The sequence below is a fragment of the Neoarius graeffei genome, chromosome 1 (assembly GCF_027579695.1).
Source record: "Neoarius graeffei isolate fNeoGra1 chromosome 1, fNeoGra1.pri, whole genome shotgun sequence".
NCBI classification, from domain to species: Eukaryota; Metazoa; Chordata; class Actinopteri; order Siluriformes; family Ariidae; genus Neoarius; species Neoarius graeffei.
In genome coordinates this window covers 483836-506239 of record NC_083569.1, presented here as the reverse complement: position 1 = coordinate 506239, position 22404 = coordinate 483836, and the positions used below count along the sequence as shown (strand labels likewise).

Genomic DNA, 22404 nt, shown 5'->3' with positions numbered 1-22404 from the left:
TCTTCTTCACCTCCTCATTGTCCTCCAGCTGCTGTACACTAACATTCTTCTGGACATCTTGCTTTAGCTGGGTCATGTTCCAGCCCACCCTGAGGTTCTGTTCTGGGTTCATGGACCTGCAGGTCTCCTCCACGACTCTGAGACAGGAAGTGGTGACATCTCTGGAGATCTTCTGGATTTGGTTTCTCAGTGAAAAGATCTCCATCTTCAGCTCCTCATTGACCTGTAGGAGAATCTTCTGCATCATGTGTGAGTCCTCCATCCTGATGAAGAGCTTCTCCCAATGTAATCGCTCTCCACCATCACAGGGACAAGGAGAAGCTGGGAAATGCATGAAGATCCAGGTTCGTTACTGACTCACACGTACACACACTTTTCACACAAATATCAAGTTCAAATGTTCTGTTCTAAACATTCTAAAGCGAACGAAACACACTTGTGAATCGATTCGTTCGGTTCATTTGAATAAGTCAGTTAAAATAAATGAATATTTAGTGAGTCATTTGGACTTTGGAATCGATTCACCGGAACAGATTTATCAGTGTAGTTTGGGTTTGTGAACTGCTTTGTTTAAATGAATCGTTCAAAGTAAACAAATTGCAGGAAAATGAATCAACAAGAATCATTTTAATAAGTAATGAACATTGAATGCTTATGAATCAATTCACCGAGTCGTCATGAGTGAATCTTTGGTGAATCACACACTTTAGACATGATTACAAACTGCTGTATTAATGTTTAAAGTCAGGACACTCAACATCGAGTATATCATAGAACATCAAGCGATTATTCACTGAACAGTCGAAAATGATCAGTCTCCATTCCTGTGAACGTAAAACACAGAGTTGACTCTGACTCACTCTCTGGCTCATCTCCATCTGTGATGTCATTATAGGAGAAATCGGAATAATCCTCATCATTATAACCGAACCCGTTCCTGCTGAGAAGCGAGAAGATCCAGAGGACGAACAGAGCTCTACACACACACATGATACACACTCGCAGTGCTCAGATCCAACACACCTCCTTATTAACACACTGTTTTACCCACAGTGCCTCTGTGCACAATAAACACAGTGCGCAGTGGCCTTTTAAACGGGAGTGTGTGTGTGTAATAAGAGAGCGCCGGGGGGGGGTTCCCTCCTCATTTCCTCTGCTGGATCGTCCTAAAGGTGAAGAGAGAGAGAGAGAAACATGACCCTCATCTTCTTCACGCTTAGGTCCTTCAGAGTCATCGTTCATCACCATGATTAGATAAGCTGTAAACAACTCACTACACTGTCTCACAAACCCTCTGCAGATCACCTGAACCAGAGAGAGAGAGAGTTCATTGTGAAGCTCGACCTTCCATTTAGATCTTTATGTGGCAGTTTGTTCCATCGTGTTACTCAAAACTTCCGTGTGTTTATCACAGAATTAGAAAATTATTTACAAGGTCTGTAAACCTTTAGGAAGCAAAGAACCTTCAGCTATCAAAAGAACCATTTGAGGAAGGTGCACTGAGAGGGACACATGTGACGCTGCTCAAACTTGTCGAAAAGAAAAACATTCCAGAAAAGGTTCTTCAGAGTGACCGGTGTCTTTGAGATCATCCACCCAGAGGCTGCAGACATTCATCTAAAGTTAGAACCTGAAGAACCTCTTGATTGAAGGAACTTGGATCTTTGTTGATGCCACAGAGAACTAATATTTGTGGTGGAAGGTGTTTATTTAGTTTCCTGTGACAGCAGAAAGAAGCGAACCATGGAACAGAAAGTTCTTTAGAGAACCCAAAATGGCTCTTTAAAGGCATCGCTCTCAAGAATGTTTTCTTGAACCTTTAACAGTGTCGTATGAAGCTGATGTTGGCTCCCAATCAAATTTCGTATTGATTATAAAATACTACTATTGACCTTTAAAGCACTGAATGGTCTCGCACCACAGTACCTGAGTGAACTTCTGCTCCTCTATGACCCGCCACGCCTACTTAGATCAAAAGGTGCAGGCTATCTGCTGGTACCTCGTATAGTGAAGGCTACATCAGGGGGCGGAGCCTCTTCTTACAAAGCCCCACATTTATAGAACAGCCTTCCAAGTAGTGTTCGGGACATATCTGTTTAGTCAAGCCTTGTGTTAAAGGTGTTTCTGAGGTAAAGGTGTAGATCTGGAGGATCCTCAGACAGAGTGTTTTGGTAAACTGGGATGTATGGATGCTGTCAGTCCCCACTCGCTTGCTCACTCGAGTTTGTTGATGGTGTAGTGGCTGCTGCTTTATGTCCCGGGGCCCCTCATGCCTGCGTTACCTTCTGGCTCTCCCCTTTTAGTTATGCTGTCATAGTTAGTTGCCGGAGTCCCTGCTTGCACTCAGTGCAATATGTATACTGTTCCTACTTATTCAGGTGACACTGGGCATACCTAACAACCTGTGCTTTCTCTCTCTTTCCCCCCCACACCCAAAAAAAAATCTGTCCCTCTGAGTTACATGTCAGTCCTGGGATCGAGATGCTGAACCTCTTCTGCTCCTCGGACCTGCCTGATCCATCCTGATGCCCTGTGTCTGGCTGGAGTCTCATCGCGTCTCTCCTGTGGAGGACGGCCCCATGTGGACAGTTGGGGTCGCGCCTGGAAGACGCTCTGGACTCTAACAGTAATGCTTTTATGGCTGAGGACTACAGTTGACTTGCTGACTTTAGGGCTGCAGTTGTCATGAACAGTTTTGCACTCGGGTTTCCGTCGGTGGGGGGTTTATAGCATCAACGAAACTGACTTCATGTTAAACTGTTAATGTTATAGTCATGCTGTCTGTTGTTGCCCAAATGAGGATGGGTTCCCTTTTGAGTCTGGTTCCTCTCAAGGTTTCTTCCTCATGACGTCTGAGGGAGTTTTTCCTTGCCACCGTCGCCACAGGCTTCATCATTGGGGATAGATTAGGGATAAAATTAGCTCATGTTTTAAGTCGTTCAAATTCTGTAAAGCTGCTTTGCGACAATGTTTATTGTTAAAAGTGCTATACAAATAAACTTGACTTGACTTGATGTTAAACACAGTACAAGAGATTCATGTCCTGTATCTGTCTGTTTCTCCATCTCTCTCTCTGTATTTATTCATTACGAGCAGGTTACCTAAGTGTTGCTCCCAGACTTCCATGTCAAATTTGGTGAAGATGCATCAAGAAATGGTGATGTTAACCAAAGACAAACAAAAATCCAAACAACCACCACCCAGGTGCCCACCGGGGACCCCCTGGGGCCCGTACATGAATTTTGTTTATATCTGCAAAATTCCGGGTCATCCCTGGACCTACATGCCAAATTTGGTGAAAATCCGTTGAGAAACGGCGACTTTGCTGCTTGTTATATAATTGTGTATGTCAGTAACTGTGGATGTGTAGAAAGTGACGGAATAATAAGGAGTTTTAAACTCAGAACATCATTTCTACACTAATAAAGAGTCAATGAGTGAAAGTGCGTGGTTCTGGGTGTGTTCCTGTGTCAGCTACAGCAGTGTGTGTGTGTGTGTGAGAGAGAGCAGTTACACTACAGTTTATCTAAAGTAGAAGAAGAAGAAATTAAAATGATGAGATTGTTGATAAGAAGGAAAGAGAAGATGAACCCGAGTTCCTGTACGAGTGATGAAACTCTCAGGAGGGGAACATATGAGAATTTCATCAGGAAGCTAAAGGTCAGAGGTCAAAACTCCACCGTATCACTGACATCGGTCTCTCTCTCCACTTCCTCTTGGCTGGAACTCGGCATGATTTACTCATTATATCATCAACCTCTCACATCAACAAACTGCTGCGGACGGGAGAGTGACTCCGATCAGGTTCACTTTAATCTGTCTGTCTGTCTCTCTTTCTGCCTGTCTCTCTGTCTGTCTTTCTCTCTGTCTGTCTGTCTGAACTCATCTTCATTCCATGTACCTAGCTGTCTAACATAATCATAATCTCTGCTTTCATTTGCCTCAAGCACATCCAGCAGGGTTTATGTTCAGTCTCACTGCTCAGGGTGACACAGCACGAGATAATGAGGAGTTTTAAAAAGTACACATGCATTTATGCTTAAAAGTAAACTGTCAAAATTTTTTGCCAGAAAATTCGTACAAACCCACAACAGCCGGGTGTAAACTGTATTGGCTGCATTCATTCTTCAGCGCCGCTGAGTTCTGCACTCTGACTGGTCAGCAGGTGTTGATTAATTCTCTGTAACAGCGGCTCTGGCAGTAGTGCGGGTTTCTGTTAATGCCCTGAGACCTGAAGGTTTCTATAGCAGCAGCTGATTGGGATGTGTATGATATGGGGTGTGTTCTGGGGGTAAACACTGATGGTAAACAGGTGTGTAATGGTGCAGCTGTGGTTCTGTGGAAGGAGTCTCCAGTGTCAGCGCTCTGCCCCACTCCCAGACCCCACAGCTCCAGGACAGAGGAGCTGACTCCTGAGCCCGACCCTCTGAGAGCTTCAGCAACTCCGCCAGCTTTGACTCCTTCACTGATTGCAGGGGGGTGGGGTGGGGCGGGGACGTGACGAAGTGTTCTCGCAGGATTCAGCGGGATTTCGAATTTAAACGGAGGTGACGTCATTTCGCTTCGCCATTGCTTCATTTCCGGGAAGAAAACTTTCTGTTGAGAGGGAATTTACTCCCCGGCTTTTCCTTCTGTTTCTGCCCCGAGTGTCTCTGCTGCGGTTCGGGTTCCGCGTCGGGTCGGGTGATGGGGGACGCGCTGTATGTGGGGGTTGTGTTGGCTGCAGGCAGCTTCATGGTGCCAGAGGAGAAGCGCTCGGACACTCCGTCCATGCAGGACAGGTTAGAGCTGCACACTGAGACCTCATACAGTCTGCTGGGATCCTGCTGAGAATCCCACAGGTTACTGCTTTAATCCCCTTTACCCCTTTCACAGCACTCACACAGAGAGAGAGAGAGAGAGAGATCACAGACAGCTGAGAGAGAGCAGACAGCTGAGAGAGAGCAGACAGCTGAAAGAGAGAGCAGACAGCTGAGAGAGAGAGAGCAGACAGCTGAGAGAGAGAGAGAGCAGACAGCTGAGAGCACAGACAGCTGAGAGAGAGAGCAGACAGCTGAGAGAGAGAGCAGACAGCTGAGAGAGAGAGAGCAGACAGCTGAGAGAGAGAGAGCAGACAGCTGAGAGAGAGAACAGACAGCTGAGAGAGAGCACAGACAGCTGAGAGAGAGCACAGACAGCTGAGAGAGAGAGCACAGACAGCTGAGAGAGCACAGACAGCTGAGAGAGAGAGCAGACAGCTGGAGCAGACAGCTGAGAGAGAGAGCAGACAGCTGGAGCAGACAGCTGAGAGAGAGAGCAGACAGCTGGAGCAGACAGCTGAGAGAGAGCAGACAGCTGAGAGAGAGAGCAGACAGCTGAGAGAGCAGACAGCTGAGAGAGAGAGCAGACAGCTGAGAGAGAGAGCAGACAGCTGAGAGAGAGCAGACAGCTGAGAGAGCACAGACAGCTGAGATAGAGCAGACAGCTGAGAGAGAGAGAGCAGACAGCTGAGAGAGAGCAGACAGCTGAGAGAGAGAGAGCAGACAGATAGAGCAGACAGCTGAGAGAGAGAGAGAGCAGACAGCTGAGAGAGAGCAGACAGCTGAGAGAGAGCAGACAGCTGAGAGAGAGAGAGCAGACAGCTGAGAGAGAGAGAGAGCAGACAGCTGAGATAGAGCAGACAGCTGAGAGAGAGAGCAGACAGCTGAGAGAGAGAGCAGACAGATAGAGCAGACAGCTGAGAGAGAGAGAGCAGACAGCTGAGAGAGAGAGCAGACAGCTGAGAGAGAGAGAGCAGACAGCTGAGAGAGAGAGAGCAGACAGCTGAGAGAGAGAACAGACAGCTGAGAGAGAGAACAGACAGCTGAGAGAGAGAGAGCAGACAGCTGAGAGAGAGAGAGAGCAGACAGCTGAGAGAGAGAGAGCAGACAGCTGAGAGAGAGAGAGAGCAGACAGCTGAGAGAGAGAGCAGACAGCTGAGAGAGAGAGCAGACAGCTGAGAGAGAGAGAGCAGACAGCTGAGAGAGAGAGAGCAGACAGCTGAGAGAGCACAGACAGCTGAGATAGAGCAGACAGCTGAGATAGAGCAGACAGCTGAGAGAGAGAGAGCAGACAGCTGAGAGAGAGAGAGCAGACAGATAGAGCAGACAGCTGAGAGAGAGAGAGAGAGAGAGAGAGAGAGAGAGAGAGAGAGAGAGAGCAGACAGCTGAGAGAGAGAGAGCAGACAGCTGGAGCAGACAGCTGAGAGAGAGCAGACAGCTGAGAGAGAGCAGACAGCTGAGAGAGAGCAGACAGCTGAGAGAGAGAGAGAGCAGACAGCTGAGAGAGAGAGCAGACAGCTGAGAGAGAGCAGACAGCTGAGAGAGAGAGAGCAGACAGCTGAGAGAGAGAGAGCAGACAGCTGAGAGAGAGAGAGCAGACAGCTGAGAGAGAGAGAGCAGACAGCTGAGAGAGAGAGAGAGCAGACAGCTGAGAGAGAGAGAGCAGACAGCTGAGAGAGAGAGCAGACAGCTGAGAGAGAGAGCAGACAGCTGAGTGAGAGAGAGAGAGTGAGAGAGAGAAAGAGAGAGCAGTGAGCTCTTTAATGAGGTGATTTTGTGATAATGTTTGCTGTTTACTTTCTTGTTGTTTATTTCTCTGTGCAGTTCGGTTTAAAACCCTTCCTGTTCCAGAGAAATCACGTCCCATTCTCTGATACCAGTTACACCTGGTTTATGTTTTCATTTTCCAGGTTGTCATGGCGACCGGACAGGTACTCTTTCAGCGATTCTTTTACTCCAAATGTTTCATCAAACAATTTTGAGGTAAATCAGACCCCGCACATCTCTAACACACTGCTGATGACCTTCAGCTGAGTACTGGGGTGTGTGTGTGTGTGTTAGATCGTGGCCATGGCGTGTGTGAATCTCGCCTCTAAGATTGAGGAGTGTCTGAGGAGAGTGCGTGACGTCATCAGCGTATTTCATCACCTGAAGCAGAGAGGAGTGAAGAGGTACCACCATCATCACCACCATTATTATTACCACCACCACCATCACCACAATCATTATCGCCCCATCACCACCACCATCACCACAATCATCACCACAATCATTATTGCCCCATCACCACCATCACCACAATCATTATCGCCCCATCACCACCACCATCATCGCTCCATTACCACAATCATCATCGCCCCATCACCACAATCATCATTGCCCCCATCACCACCACCATCATCGCAATCACCACCACCACAATCACCACCATCATCACCACCACCATCGCCACCACCACAACCATCACCACAACCATCATCACCACAGCCATCACCATCACCACCACCATCACCGCCATCATCACCACCACCATCGCCATCATCACCACCACCATTGCCACCATCACCGCCATCATCACCATCACCACAATCATCACCACCATCACAATCATCACCACAATCACCACCATCATCACCTCCATCGCCACCACAATCATCACCGCCACCATCACCACAATCATCATCATCACCACCACCACCATCACCACCATCATCACCTCCATCGCCACCATCATCACCTCCATCACCACCACAATCATCACTGCCACCATCACCACAATCATCATCATCACCACCACCAACACAATCACCACAATCACCACCATCATCACCTCCATCGCCACCATCACCTCCATCACCACCACAATCATCACTGCCACCATCACCACAATCATCACCACCACCATCACAATCACCACAATCATCTCCATTGCCACCATCACCACCTCCATCACCACCACAATCACTGCCTCCATCACCACAATCATTATCGCCCCACCACCACCATCGCCACCATCACCACAATCATTATCGCCCCATCACCACCACCACCACAATCATCACCACCACCACCATCGCCACAATCATTATCGCCCCATCACCACCACCACCATCACCACAATCATCGCCCCATTACCACAATCATTGCCCCATCACCACCATCATCACAATCACCACAATCACCACAATCATCACCACCATCATTGCCACCACCACAACCATCACCACAGCCATCATCGCCACCACCATCACCACCACCACCACCATCATCACCACCACCACCACAATCATCACCACCACCATCACAATCATCACCACAATCACCACCATCACCACCTCCATCACCACCACAATCACCGCTACCATTACCACAATCATTATCGCCCCATCACAACCATCATCGCCCCATCACCACAATCATCACCACAATCATTATCGCCCCATCACCACAATCATCATTGCCCCATCACCACCACCATCATCACAATCATCACCACCATCATCGCCACCACCACAACCATCACCACAGCCATCATCGCCATCACCACCACCATCACCACCACCATCATCACCACCACCGCCATCGCCACCATCATCACCACCACCGCCATCGCCACCATCATCACCACCACCATCACAATCACCATCATCGCCACCACCATCAACACAATCACCATTACAACAATCACCACCACCATCAAAATCATCACCACCACCACAATCACCACCATCACAATCACCACCATCATAGCCACCACCATCATCGCCATCACCACCACAATAATCACAATCACCACCATCGCCATCACCACCAATACCACAAATCACCACCATCACCACAATCATGACCACCACCACAATCATCATCATTGCCACCACCACATTCACCATCATCGCCACCACCATCATCACCACCGCCACCACAATCATCACCACCATCATCGCCGCCACCACAATCACCACCACCATCACCACCACAATCACTACCACCAACATCATCACCACCACCACCACAATCACCACCACCAACATCACCACCACAATCATCACCATCATCACCATTGCCACCATTACTGCCACCATCATCACCACAAGAAGAAAAAGAAACCTTTATTTGTCACATGCACACTTCAAGCACAGTGAAATGCATCCTCTGCATTTAACCCATCTGAAGCAGTGAACACACACACACTCAGAGCAGTGGGCAGCCACACCAGAGCGCCCAGGGAGCAGTCAGGGGTTCGGTACCTCGCTCAAGGGCACCTCAGCCCAAGGCCGCCCCACGTCAACCTAACTGCATGTCTTTGGACTGTGGGGGAAACCGGAGCACCCGGAGGAAACCCACGCGGACACGGGGAGAACATGCAAACTCCGCACAGAAAGGCCCTCGCCGGCCACGGGGCTCGAACCCGGACCTTCTTGCTGTGAGGCGACGGCGCTACCCACTACACCACCGTGCTGCCCATCACCACCACCATCGCCACCACCACCATCACAATCATCATCACCACCACACTCTGCTCAGGGGTGGAGTCACTGTCAACACTGAGGGCTGTGTGTGTGTGTGTCAGTAGCACTCCACTGTTCCTGGATCAGAATTACATCAGCACTAAGAACCAGGTGATTAAAGCCGAGCGGTGTGTGCTGAAGGAGCTCGGCTTCTGCGTCCAGGTCAAACACCCGCACAAGGTAACAGCACACGGCCGAGGTTAACCCGCTGCAGAACCAGGTCATGCAGCCCCGACCTTCCTTACCATTCCGGGTTCTGATGGAGTTCGGTTCTTGTGTGTGTGCAGATGATCGTGATGTACCTGCAGGTGCTGGAGTGTGAGAAGAACCACATCCTGGTGCAGATGGCCTGGTGGGTGGAGTTATGTGTCAATACACTGTTGGTGTAGTGACACATAACTCTGGTGGTGTAACACTGGTGGTGTAACGTGATTTTTATAACGTGCACTAAACACTGAAACAGAACGGAACAGAAGTACAACATTTGGATGTAAATCGCTCGTCTGATGTCTGCGTGACCGACACCTTCACCGCCGCTCGGTGCTGGAGCGTCTGAGTGCTGAGCGGCGCAGGAGACAAAACACACCCGGGGATTTAAACACTCCATCATCACCACCATTAACTTTATAAAAAATAGTGTTCGATTTGACACGGTCTTGTAGGAGGATTTATTTAATCTTTTTAGGTCAGCGTTTCATCCCTTTTTTCTTTTTTAAATGTAGCCCTCAAAGGGACCTTTGGGTGGGAAAAAACACAAAACCCCTCCATGAAAACAGAAAGGAATAAATTTACATCGTGTACGTTGGATAGTTTTGCATTTGCTTTTGTTCCAGTTTCTTTGTTTATGAAAGAAAAGGGTGTGGTGTGATCATGTGATCACCATTTACGGTGTAGGGAAAAAAAGTGGTTCTGTGAGGAGGTTCTTTTTATTCTGTACAGTTTATTTATTTAAAGTGTTTTCGTGGCATCACAACTCCATCCAGTCACCGAATGTTAGTGATTTACGTGTCTAAAGTTGACTAAGTGATAAATTTTATTTCACATTAATGAACTCTAAACATTCTCCATTTCGTGCGGCAGAAGGCGAGCGCGCGCTGCGAGTCCAGGCTTGTCAGATAGTAGGGAGGGGTGGAGCTTTGGGCGGGGCTTCCAGGCGATGTAAACCGTCTGATGTTGTGGTCTCTCAGGGTGATAAACATTGCTCTGCTCGAGTGACTCGTACCGGTGCATGGTGTTGTATGATGATGATGATGATGTAATGCGAATAAACGTCGCTGGGTATCGTGGTGGCGATATCGTACTGGTCTGCTGTCCACCATGGTGCTGTTTTACAGGAACTACATGAACGATGCGCTCAGGACCGGCGTGTTTGTGAGGTTTGAACCAGAGACCATCACCTGCATCTACCTGGCTGCTCGGACTCTGCAAGTGAGCACACACATCACTGCTTCCTGTTTACAAGCCCCGCCTACTGTGATAGATTTCCCGTTCTTCAGCAGTGTGTGTGTTCGTCTCGGAGTCTCTTCCTGTTCCTGAACATTTTTGTTCAAACAAGCTGTTTATAACGTTGGGGTTTTTTCTATCTGATGGTTTCTTCACTTGTTGTTTTGAGTCGCCGCTGGTTGCTTTATGTCGAGGTGGTACGAGTGCGTCACTACACGCAAACCTGACGGTTCCGAGTCCCACTAGAGCCCTCAGTGTTACCGGGTCACCAGAGGAGAGAGAGTTACACTTCACCTTTACTCTTTTACTCCCGTTCTCACACACACACACACACACACACTGCGAGTGAGGGCTCAGACTCCTACAGTACAGTGATGTACAGAATGCTCTAGAAAACACACACTTTAGTCATAAAATACACACTTTATTCCATTAATAATCCAGTGTTTCTACCCAGTGAGAGAACTTTCTCCTGTGTGTGTGTGTGCTCAGTTGGAGAATTATATTAGGAGAGTGTGTGCGTATTAGGTAATAAACACGTCCTCCTGCTCAGGTTCTCCAAAGGAGGTGAAGAGGGAAGAAAACGGTAAACAAGTGAGAGAGGAGAAAGAGGAGCGACATCTGAACTCCAAAACCCGCATCACCAGGTGTGTGTGTGGTTTTTTTTCCTTTTAATTATTTTTTTCTCTTCACAGTGTAAAAAAGGAGGAGAGTGGAGTAATGCAGAACGGTCATGCTGCCTCCAGGGGGCGCTCTACATCCCCCTCTCCTCACTCGGGGTGAGTGTGTTTCCATGGAGATGTGAGAGTGGGCGTGGTTATCATCAGTCATTAATGTGTGACTTGTTTTCCCTCCCCAGTCAGAGTTACCCAGGAACCTCCAGCTCTCCCGGCAGCCGCAACCCGTCACCACAAGTTTGGGGGGGGATCAGAGTCACCATGGAGACAGACGGCGCCATCGCCGTGACAACGGGAAACGCTGGGAGAGACGAGAGCGGGAGTGGTCACATGATTACAGGCACAAACAAGAGCGGAACACGATCCGCACACACTCGCCACCGCAGGTGAACTTCCTGTCTCACACGGACTCTGTGGCCAGAGAGGATTCTGATTGGGAACCAGTGAGAATGTAGAGGAGGCGGGGCTTAGCACAGAATAGTGGATTTGATTGACTAGAACCTACACCAGTGGATGTGTTGCTATGGTTACTGTCGCATTACTGGCTAACATTTAGCTAAGTGCTTAACACATGCGCACGCTAGTCATGTGTACCAAATCCATAACTCCGCCTCTTGTGCATTTCCATTGGTTGTCGCACACAGCCAATAAAAACCCTTTCAGCCTGCTGGGCGGAGCTCCAGTTACACAGCCACTCTGAGGAAGGTCAGCACTTCCTGTCCTGTCGCACGGCATGATGGGGAAAGCAAGAGGCGGGGCTTATTCACTCTCGAGCTTCACAGTGAAGAGCTGAAAATCACTGCTGCCTTTTTACGTCCTTTTTCTCCCCCATCAGACTTGAAACAGTGCATCAGGGCAAAACCGTGCGTGTGAGAGCCACATGTTGAAGGAGCACAGCTGGATTTCTGCACTGTCCGACACACTGCCTCACTTTTACATCAAGTTTGCATCTTTTCTACAATTTTTCTTTTAATAAAATGTTTCTCACAGAGTCAGAGCTGTAAACCGTCTTGTGTGGAAATGTGATGATGTCATCACTCGGTGTGTATGGGCGCAATCCTGCGAATGTGTGTGTAGGATTTCCTGAGCGTCACACTGCCATGGTGGGAGACGCCGCGAGGCAGCACGCACTCCTCCGTCAGTGTGTTCTTGTCCGGGTCCCAGCAGAGAACCGTGGCGATGACCGTGTTCTTGTCGTCCCTCCCTCCGGTGATGAAGAGTTTATTACAGCACGCCGAGAGCCCACAACTCGCCCGCTCACTGCCCAGCTGAGTGACCAACGTCCACACGTCCGTGCCTGGACTGTAGCTGAACAACGCCTTCATGGCCCCGCCTACAGACAGACAGACAGACAGGTTTGTAAGGAAATGAGAGTGAGACACACATGGAGTCTTAATAAATAATTAGCTGAGATTCCGTTACCCACGACGTAGATGGAGTCCCTGAACGTTACGGCGTTGGTGCATTTAGCTTCGATGGGCATCGGGCTTTTTAACGTCCATTTATTCGCCGCCGCTTCGAAACACTGCAGGCTGCTGGTGGCCAGTTTCCCGTTTGGTCCCCCGCCGATGACGAAGACGCAATTGCCGTAACTAGCGGCAGAAAAGGAGCTGACGGCGAGGAGCAGAGGAGCAGCCTGAGGGGAGAGAAGAGCCGCAAGATTCCACACAGCAGATATTTACACACAGCAACTCCGCGCAGTTACAAAAACAGGGTTCTAAATCACCTCTGTCCAGTTGTTGTGAAAGGGGTCGTACGCCTCTACACTGCTGAGTCTCTGAACACCGTCGAATCCCCCCATGACGTAAACCTTCCCCCCCAACACCGCCATCTTGTGTCTCCAGCGGCCCGTGCTCAGGTACTCCACCTGGATCCATTTATTCAGTGAAGCGTTGTACTTCCACACCTCGTGCTGCGTCTCTTTGCCACCTGACACACAGGGGGACGAGTCAGTGACCTCCGGCTGCGTTACGTTTACAAACACCGAATGGCTTTTTATTGGAACACGTCACTTGCGTTGCGCTCTCACCTGAGAGGTACACTTCATTTCGGAAGGTGATGCAGGCGAACTCCACCCACTTCCTGGTGTCGCTCTCGGCCTCTGCGTCAGTGCCGGGCAGCTTGGCCACTTCCAGGCGACTCCGCCGCAGGGGGTCCAGACACGTCACCTCCGAAACAAACTTCTCATCTTTAGTGCAGCCACCGATGATCACAAACACCTCCGACTGGTACTGGTGGAGGCGGGGCTTAGTGCGCTCTGAAATCACCTGTGTGCACACAATTCCGGTCTACATGCTGTATTAACACATCTATCAGACACTGTTTTGGACACAGCAGGATGTAGTGCGTGTGTGTGTAAACTCCACCTCGTTCCCGGACAGGTGATAAGCTCGAGCCTCCTGTAGAAGCGGGAAAACCTCGGTGCAGGAGCGGATCATGTCGTCGCTCTCCACCTTCTCCAGGAAGTAGCAGGGTTCTAGCAGTGGGAGTCTGATGTGAGCGAGAACCCGGGCCAGCGAGGGCAGACGCTCGGCATGATGCGCCTTCACCCAGCGCATGGCCACTTCATACACACACTCCTCATCGCTCACGGCCAGCTCGTCCCGCCGCAGCAGCTCCAGCAGCACGTCCAGCGGCAGCTCCAGCACCTCCTCGTGCTCCACCACACGCCCAAAGTTCTGCACAATGTACTCTTGCACACGCGCCTTCAGCTCCAGCAGCATGTGGGTGTCGGCCAGACGCAGAACCCCAACACAGTTCTCCGGGTGGAGAGACTCAGCCAGGAAATTAGCACACGCCTCCATCACTCGCGGGAACTGCAGCCCACCAGAGCAAATGTAATTAATATTTACATAAATAAATCTATAATCAGCAGGGAAGGAAAAGGGGGAAAGAAACGGCTCGAGTGAACAAACGGAGAAAAACATTCATCAGGAGCATACAGAGCCAAGGGAGAAAGAAAATGAATGGATAAATACAAAATATAACAAGAAATGAGAGGGGGAGGAAAGAAAGAACGGATAAAGAAACAGAACGGAGAGAAAAGTGAAAATTAACCAACCCAGAACTGTCCTGGTTACAGAGCAGAGTGGAAAATGGACACTGATAGTTTGTGTGTTGTATTACTGAGCGTTCATGAAACTACAAGCTGCTGACCAATCACACGCTCTCCATAATTATCACACACTCGCTCACAATAACCACTATTGTAATCACACACTAATCACACATACTAGTAATCACACACTAGGATAATCACACTATAATAACCACACACAATCACATACTCACTAATCACACACTATCATAATCAGACTAATCATACACCCTATATAATCACACGCTCTCTATAATAACCACACACACTAATTACACTATATAATAATCACACACTCACTATTATAACCACACACACTAATTACACTATATAATCACACACTCACTATTATAACCACACACACTAATTACACTATATAATCACACACTCACTATTATAACCACACACACTAATTACACTATATAATAATCACACACTCACTATTATAACCACACACACTAATTACACTATATAATCACACACTCACTATTATAACCACACACACTAATTACACTATATAATAATCACACACTCACTATTATAACCACACACACTAATTACACTACATAATAATCACACACTCACTATTATAACCACACACACTAATTACACTATATAATAAATCACACACTCACTATTATAACCACACACACTAATTACACTATATAATAATCACACACTCACTATTATAACCACACACACTAATTACACTATATAATAAATCACACACTCACTATTATAACCACACACACTAATTACACTATATAATAATCACACACTCACTATTATAACCACACACACTAATTACACTCTATAATAATCACACACTCACCATTATAACCACACACACTAATTACACTATATAATAATCACACACTCACTATTATAACCACACACACTAATTACACTATATAATCACACACTCACTATTATAACCACACACACTAATTACACTACATAATAATCACACACTCACTATTATAACCACACACACTAATTACACTATATAATAATCACACACTCACTATTATAACCACACACACTAATTACACTACATAATAATCACACACTCACTGTTATAACCACACACACTAATTACACTATATAATCACACACTCACTATTATAACCACACACACTAATTACACTATATAATCACACGCTCTCTATAATAACCACACACACTAATTACACTATATAATAATCACACACTCACTATTATAACCACACACACTAATTACACTACATAATAATCACACACTCACTATTATAACCACACACACTAATTACACTATATAATCACACACTCACTATTATAACCACACACACTAATTACACTACATAATAATCACACACTCACTATTATAACCACACACACTAATTACACTATATAATCACACACTCACTATTATAACCACACACACTAATTACACTATATAATAATCACACACTCACTATTATAACCACACACACTAATTACACTATATAATAATCACACACTCACTATTATAACCACACACACTAATTACACTATATAATCACACACTCACTATTATAACCACACACACTAATTACACTATATAATAATCACACACTCACTATTATAACCACACACACTAATTACACTACATAATAATCACACACTCACTATTATAACCACACACACTAATTACACTATATAATAACCACACACTCACTATTATAACCACACACACCAATTACACTATATAATCACACACTCACTATTATAACCACACACACTAATTACACTATATAATAATCACACACTCACTATTATAACCACACACACTAATTACACTATATAATAATCACACACTCACTATTATAACCACACACACTAATTACACTATATAATCACACACTCACTATTATAACCACACACACTAATTACACTATATAATAATCACACACTCACTATTATAACCACACACACTAATTACACTACATAATAATCACACACTCACTATTATAACCACACACACTAATTACACTATATAATCACACACTCACTATTATAACCACACACACTAATTACACTATATAATAATCACACACTCACTGTTATAACCACACACACTAATTACACTACATAATAATCACACACTCACTATTATAACCACACACACTAATTACACTATATAATAATCACACACTCACTATTATAACCACACACACTAATTACACTACATAATAATCACACACTCACTATTATAACCACACACACTAATTACACTATATAATAATCACACACTCACTATTATAACCACACACACTAATTACACTATATAATAAATCACACACTCACTATTATAACCACACACACTAATTACACTATATAATAATCACACACTCACTATTATAACCACACACACTAATTACACTATATAATAATCACACACTCACCATTATAACCACACACACTAATTACACTATATAATAATCACACACTCACTATTATAACCACACACACTAATTACACTATATAATCACACACTCACTATTATAACCACACACACTAATTACACTACATAATAATCACACACTCACTATTATAACCACACACACTAATTACACTATATAATAATCACACACTCACTATTATAACCACACACACTAATTACACTACATAATAATCACACACTCACTGTTATAACCACACACACTAATTACACTATATAATCACACACTCACTATTATAACCACACACACTAATTACACTATATAATAATCACACACTCACTATTATAACCACACACACTAATTACACTATATAATAATCACACACTCACTATTATAACCACACACACTAATTACACTATATAATCACACACTCACTGTTATAACCACACACACTAATTACACTATATAATAATCACACACTCACTATTATAACCACACACACTAATTACACTACATAATAATCACACACTCACTATTATAACCACACACACTAATTACACTATATAATCACACACTCACTATTATAACCACACACACTAATTACACTATATAATAATCACACACTCACTATTATAACCACACACACTAATTACACTATATAATAATCACACACTCACTATTATAACCACACACACTAATTACACTACATAATAATCACACACTCACTATTATAACCACACACACTAATTACACTATATAATCACACACTCACTATTATAACCACACACACTAATTACACTATATAATAATCACACACTCACTATTATAACCACACACACTAATTACACTACATAATAATCACACACTCACTATTATAACCACACACACTAATTACACTATATAATCACACACTCACTATTATAACCACACACACTAATTACACTACATAATAATCACACACTCACTATTATAACCACACACACTAATTACACTACATAATAATCACACACTCACTATTATAACCACACACACTAATTACACTATATAATAAATTACACACTCACTATTATAACCACACACACTAATTACACTACATAATAATCACACACTCACTATTATAACCACACACACTAATTACACTATATAATAATCACACACTCACTATTATAACCACACACACTAATTACACTACATAATAATCACACACTATTATAACCACACACACTAATTACACTATATAATAAATCACACACTCACTATTATAACCACACACACTAATTACACTATATAATAACCACACACACTAATTACACTACATAATAATCACACACTCACTATTATAACCACACACACTAATTACACTACATAATAATCACACACTCACTATTATAACCACACACACTAATTACACTATATAATAATCACACTCACTATTATAACCACACACACTAATTACACTATATAATCACACACTCACTATTATAACCACACACACTAATTACACTATATAATAACCACACACATTAATTACACTATATAATAATCACACACTCACTATTATAACCACACACACTAATTACACTATATAATAATCACACACTCACTATTATAACCACACACACTAATTACACTATATAATAATCACACACTCACTGTTATAACCACACACACTAATTACACTATATAATCACACACTCACTATTATAACCACACACACTAATTACACTATATAATAATCACACACTCACTATTATAACCACACACACTAATTACACTATATAATAATCACACACTCACTATTATAACCACACACACTAATTACACTACATAATAATCACACACTCACTATTATAACCACACACACTAATTACACTACATAATAATCACACACTCACTATTATAACCACACACACTAATTACACTATATAATAATCACACACTCACTATTATAACCACACACACTAATTACACTATATAATCACACACTCACTATTATAACCACACACACTAATTACACTATATAATAATCACACACTCACTATTATAACCACACACACTAATTACACTATATAATAAATCACACACTCACTATTATAACCACACACACTAATTACACTATATAATAATCACACACTCACTATTATAACCACACACACTAATTACACTACATAATAATCACACACTCACTATTATAACCACACACACTAATTACACTATATAATAATCACACACTCACTATTATAACCACACACACTAATTACACTATATAATAATCACACACTCACTATTATAACCACACACACTAATTACACTATATAATAATCACACACTCACTATTATAACCACACACACTAATTACACTATATAATCACACACTCACTATTATAACCACACACACTAATTACACTATATAATAACCACACACTCACTATTATAACCACACACACCAATTACACTATATAATCACACACTCACTATTATAACCACACACACTAATTACACTATATAATAATCACACACTCACTATTATAACCACACACACTAATTACACTATATAATAATCACACACTCACTATTATAACCACACACACTAATTACACTATATAATCACACACTCACTATTATAACCACACACACTAATTACACTATATAATAATCACACACTCACTGTTATAACCACACACACTAATTACACTATATAATAATCACACACTCACTATTATAACCACACACACTAATTACACTATATAATCACACACTCACTATTATAACCACACACACTAATTACACTATATAATAATCACACACTCACTATTATAACCACACACACTAATTACACTACATAATAATCACACACTCACTATTATAACCACACACACTAATTACACTATATAATCACACACTCACTATTATAACCACACACACTAATTACACTATATAATAATCACACACTCACTATTATAACCACACACACTAATTACACTACATAATAATCACACACTCACTATTATAACCACACACACTAATTACACTATATAATCACACACTATTATAACCACACACACTAATTACACTATATAATCACACACTCACTATTATAACCACACACACTAATTACACTATATAATAATCACACACTCACTGTTATAACCACACACACTAATTACACTACATAATAATCACACACTCACTATTATAACCACACACACTAATTACACTACATAATAATCACACACTCACTATTATAACCACACACACTAATTACACTATATAATCACACACTCACTATTATAACCACACACACTAATTACACTATATAATAATCACACACTCACTATTATAACCACACACACTAATTACACTATATAATAATCACACACTCACTATTATAACCACACACACTAATTACACTATATAATCACACACTCACTATTATAACCACACACACTAATTACACTATATAATAACCACACACTGATCACACATTATAATAATCACACACTGTCTATTATAACCACACACACTAATTACACTATATAATAATCATACACTCACTAATCACACATTATAATAATCAGACTAATCATACACCCTATATAATAATCATACTATAATAATCACACGCTCTCTATTATAACCACACACTCACTAATCACACACTGTAATAATCACAGACATATTCTATAATAATCACATGCTGTAGTAATCACACACTCACTAAAATAATCACATACTGGCTATAATATTCAAACACTATAATAAAGCACAGGCTCTCTACAACAATCTCACACAAACACTATAATAATCACACACTTGCTATAATATTCAAACATTCAATAATAATCCCACACGCTCAGTGATACTCATTCGCTTTATTAATCACACTCTCGTTATATTAATCACACACCTGGAAGAGACTGGCTGCCTCCAGGGTTTTCTGGACGTTGTCTTTGGTGATGTGTACTTTACTCGTGTATGTGTAGTCCAGCAGCATCTTCATGTCCTCTGCATCAATCCCCTGAATGTTCACACACTGTTCACGTTTCTCTCGCAGGTCTGTACAGAACATGGCTCTGAAAATCAGGAAACATCCAGAACTCACACTTCAGCTCTGTTTACTGTACACTGATTTATAAACGCAAAACAAAATAGAGCCACGTAAATAAGAAGCAAAAAGTGTTTTTCTAATTGTTTTTCTTCCATGTTCACGTGACCTAAAGTCACGTTTATCGCAGTAGAAGTGTTTGGTCTCGTTACACTGGTCTGTGGTGATCTTCTGAATGAAGCGCTGACTCACCTGAAGTACAAGCTGGCGGCGGCGAGGACGGCTCTGTGGCAGGAGAACTTCTCCTCCTGGACGCTGAGGACGACGTCAGTGAGGCAGTGGTCCAGACGCAGACCCTGGAGCTCAGCGTGGATCTGCTCCGAGAGACCAGAGTCGTTAAAGATCACACTCTCGTCATCCAACCTCTCCTGAACAGAGATGTTCGACAGTTCACCAGCTCCAGAACTTTCCGTGTGCACAGGAGAGTCGGAGCTTTTCTCCACGGAGTCGCTCATTGTTTCTTCACTCGGTGCGGTGAGGAACACTCTGAAGCGTGCACTACGGCTCTCACCGTGTGCACCGACTCTTAGTGTGTTAGCAGCGCTGAGGTTTTCAGCTCCTGCTCTGCTTCCTGTTCTCATTTTAGAGATCAGGTGCAAAAACAGGAAGTTTTGAAACTTCTCATATCTGACACAAACCACACACGCGCGCTATTCTTTATTCACAGCTATGTTCTGGAAAGTTCCCTTAAAGCAGTCACTGTTCATGCAACACGTCTCTACAAATAACAGTCGGTTCTGAAACATGGTTTCCATCTTCTGTAAATTAGCATGTGATGTTAGCGTCATGACTGGAGCTTTAAACTCCAGCTGAAGGTGTCGGTCTCATCTGCGCAGAATTAAATCTTTAACGTGCATTTATTACACAAACAAAATCTTAGTTATAGCTGTACACCTTCAGCCTCATTATAAATACCAGCATCTATAAATATGCATGGGTATGCAAATCTGGAAACGCCCCCACATGCTCATGAACATTATCTCGCATCACACTGTGGGATTTCAGTATCAGAGCCATCCATATCCATCTGTATATATAGCAATGTTACCATGACAACCACCATCCGCTCATCACTGGCCGTAGCCGAGTTAGCTATCTGTCTCTAGCTGCTTCTGAAGGCTTCCACGTCCTCTTGTAATAATGAGCATATCTGAAGAGAAATAGAATCTGATACGCTTATGGAATTAGAATGAGAAATGTACATTTATTTTAATAAAAGTATCAGAAACGTTCCTCAAAATATTGACTATACACTACCGTTCAAAAGTTTGGGGTCACCCAGACAATTTTGTGTTTTCCATGAAAAGTCACACTTTTATTTACCACCATAAGTTGTAAAATGAATAGAAAATAT

General features: G+C 43.5%; 1 protein-coding gene and 1 long non-coding RNA gene across 3 annotated transcripts; both read right to left on the bottom strand.

Moving 5' to 3' along the window:
- Positions 1-235: 235 nt before the first annotated feature.
- LOC132890451 (uncharacterized) lies at positions 236-5308 on the bottom strand. Its single transcript, XR_009655195.1, has 3 exons — positions 4086-5308; positions 861-1166; positions 236-321 (listed from the first exon to the last, which is right to left on the bottom strand). It is a non-coding gene; the product is annotated as an uncharacterized LOC132890451 (long non-coding RNA).
- Positions 5309-10228: 4920 nt separating this feature from the next.
- klhl6 (kelch-like family member 6) lies at positions 10229-21945 on the bottom strand. 2 transcript variants are annotated; one of them, XM_060927228.1, is made up of 7 exons: positions 21243-21945; positions 20853-21018; positions 13795-14244; positions 13458-13716; positions 13155-13357; positions 12851-13064; positions 10229-12761 (listed from the first exon to the last, which is right to left on the bottom strand). In XM_060927228.1, exons 1-7 carry the CDS (start codon positions 21629-21631, stop codon positions 12463-12465), a joined length of 1980 nt encoding a protein of 659 aa, XP_060783211.1. In that variant the 5' UTR covers positions 21632-21945; the 3' UTR covers positions 10229-12462. The 2 variants fall into 2 exon arrangements, with proteins under 2 accessions (XP_060783211.1, XP_060783219.1); XM_060927236.1 differs by having other exon boundaries at positions 13458-13695.
- Between the last annotated feature and the right edge of the window lie 459 nt (positions 21946-22404).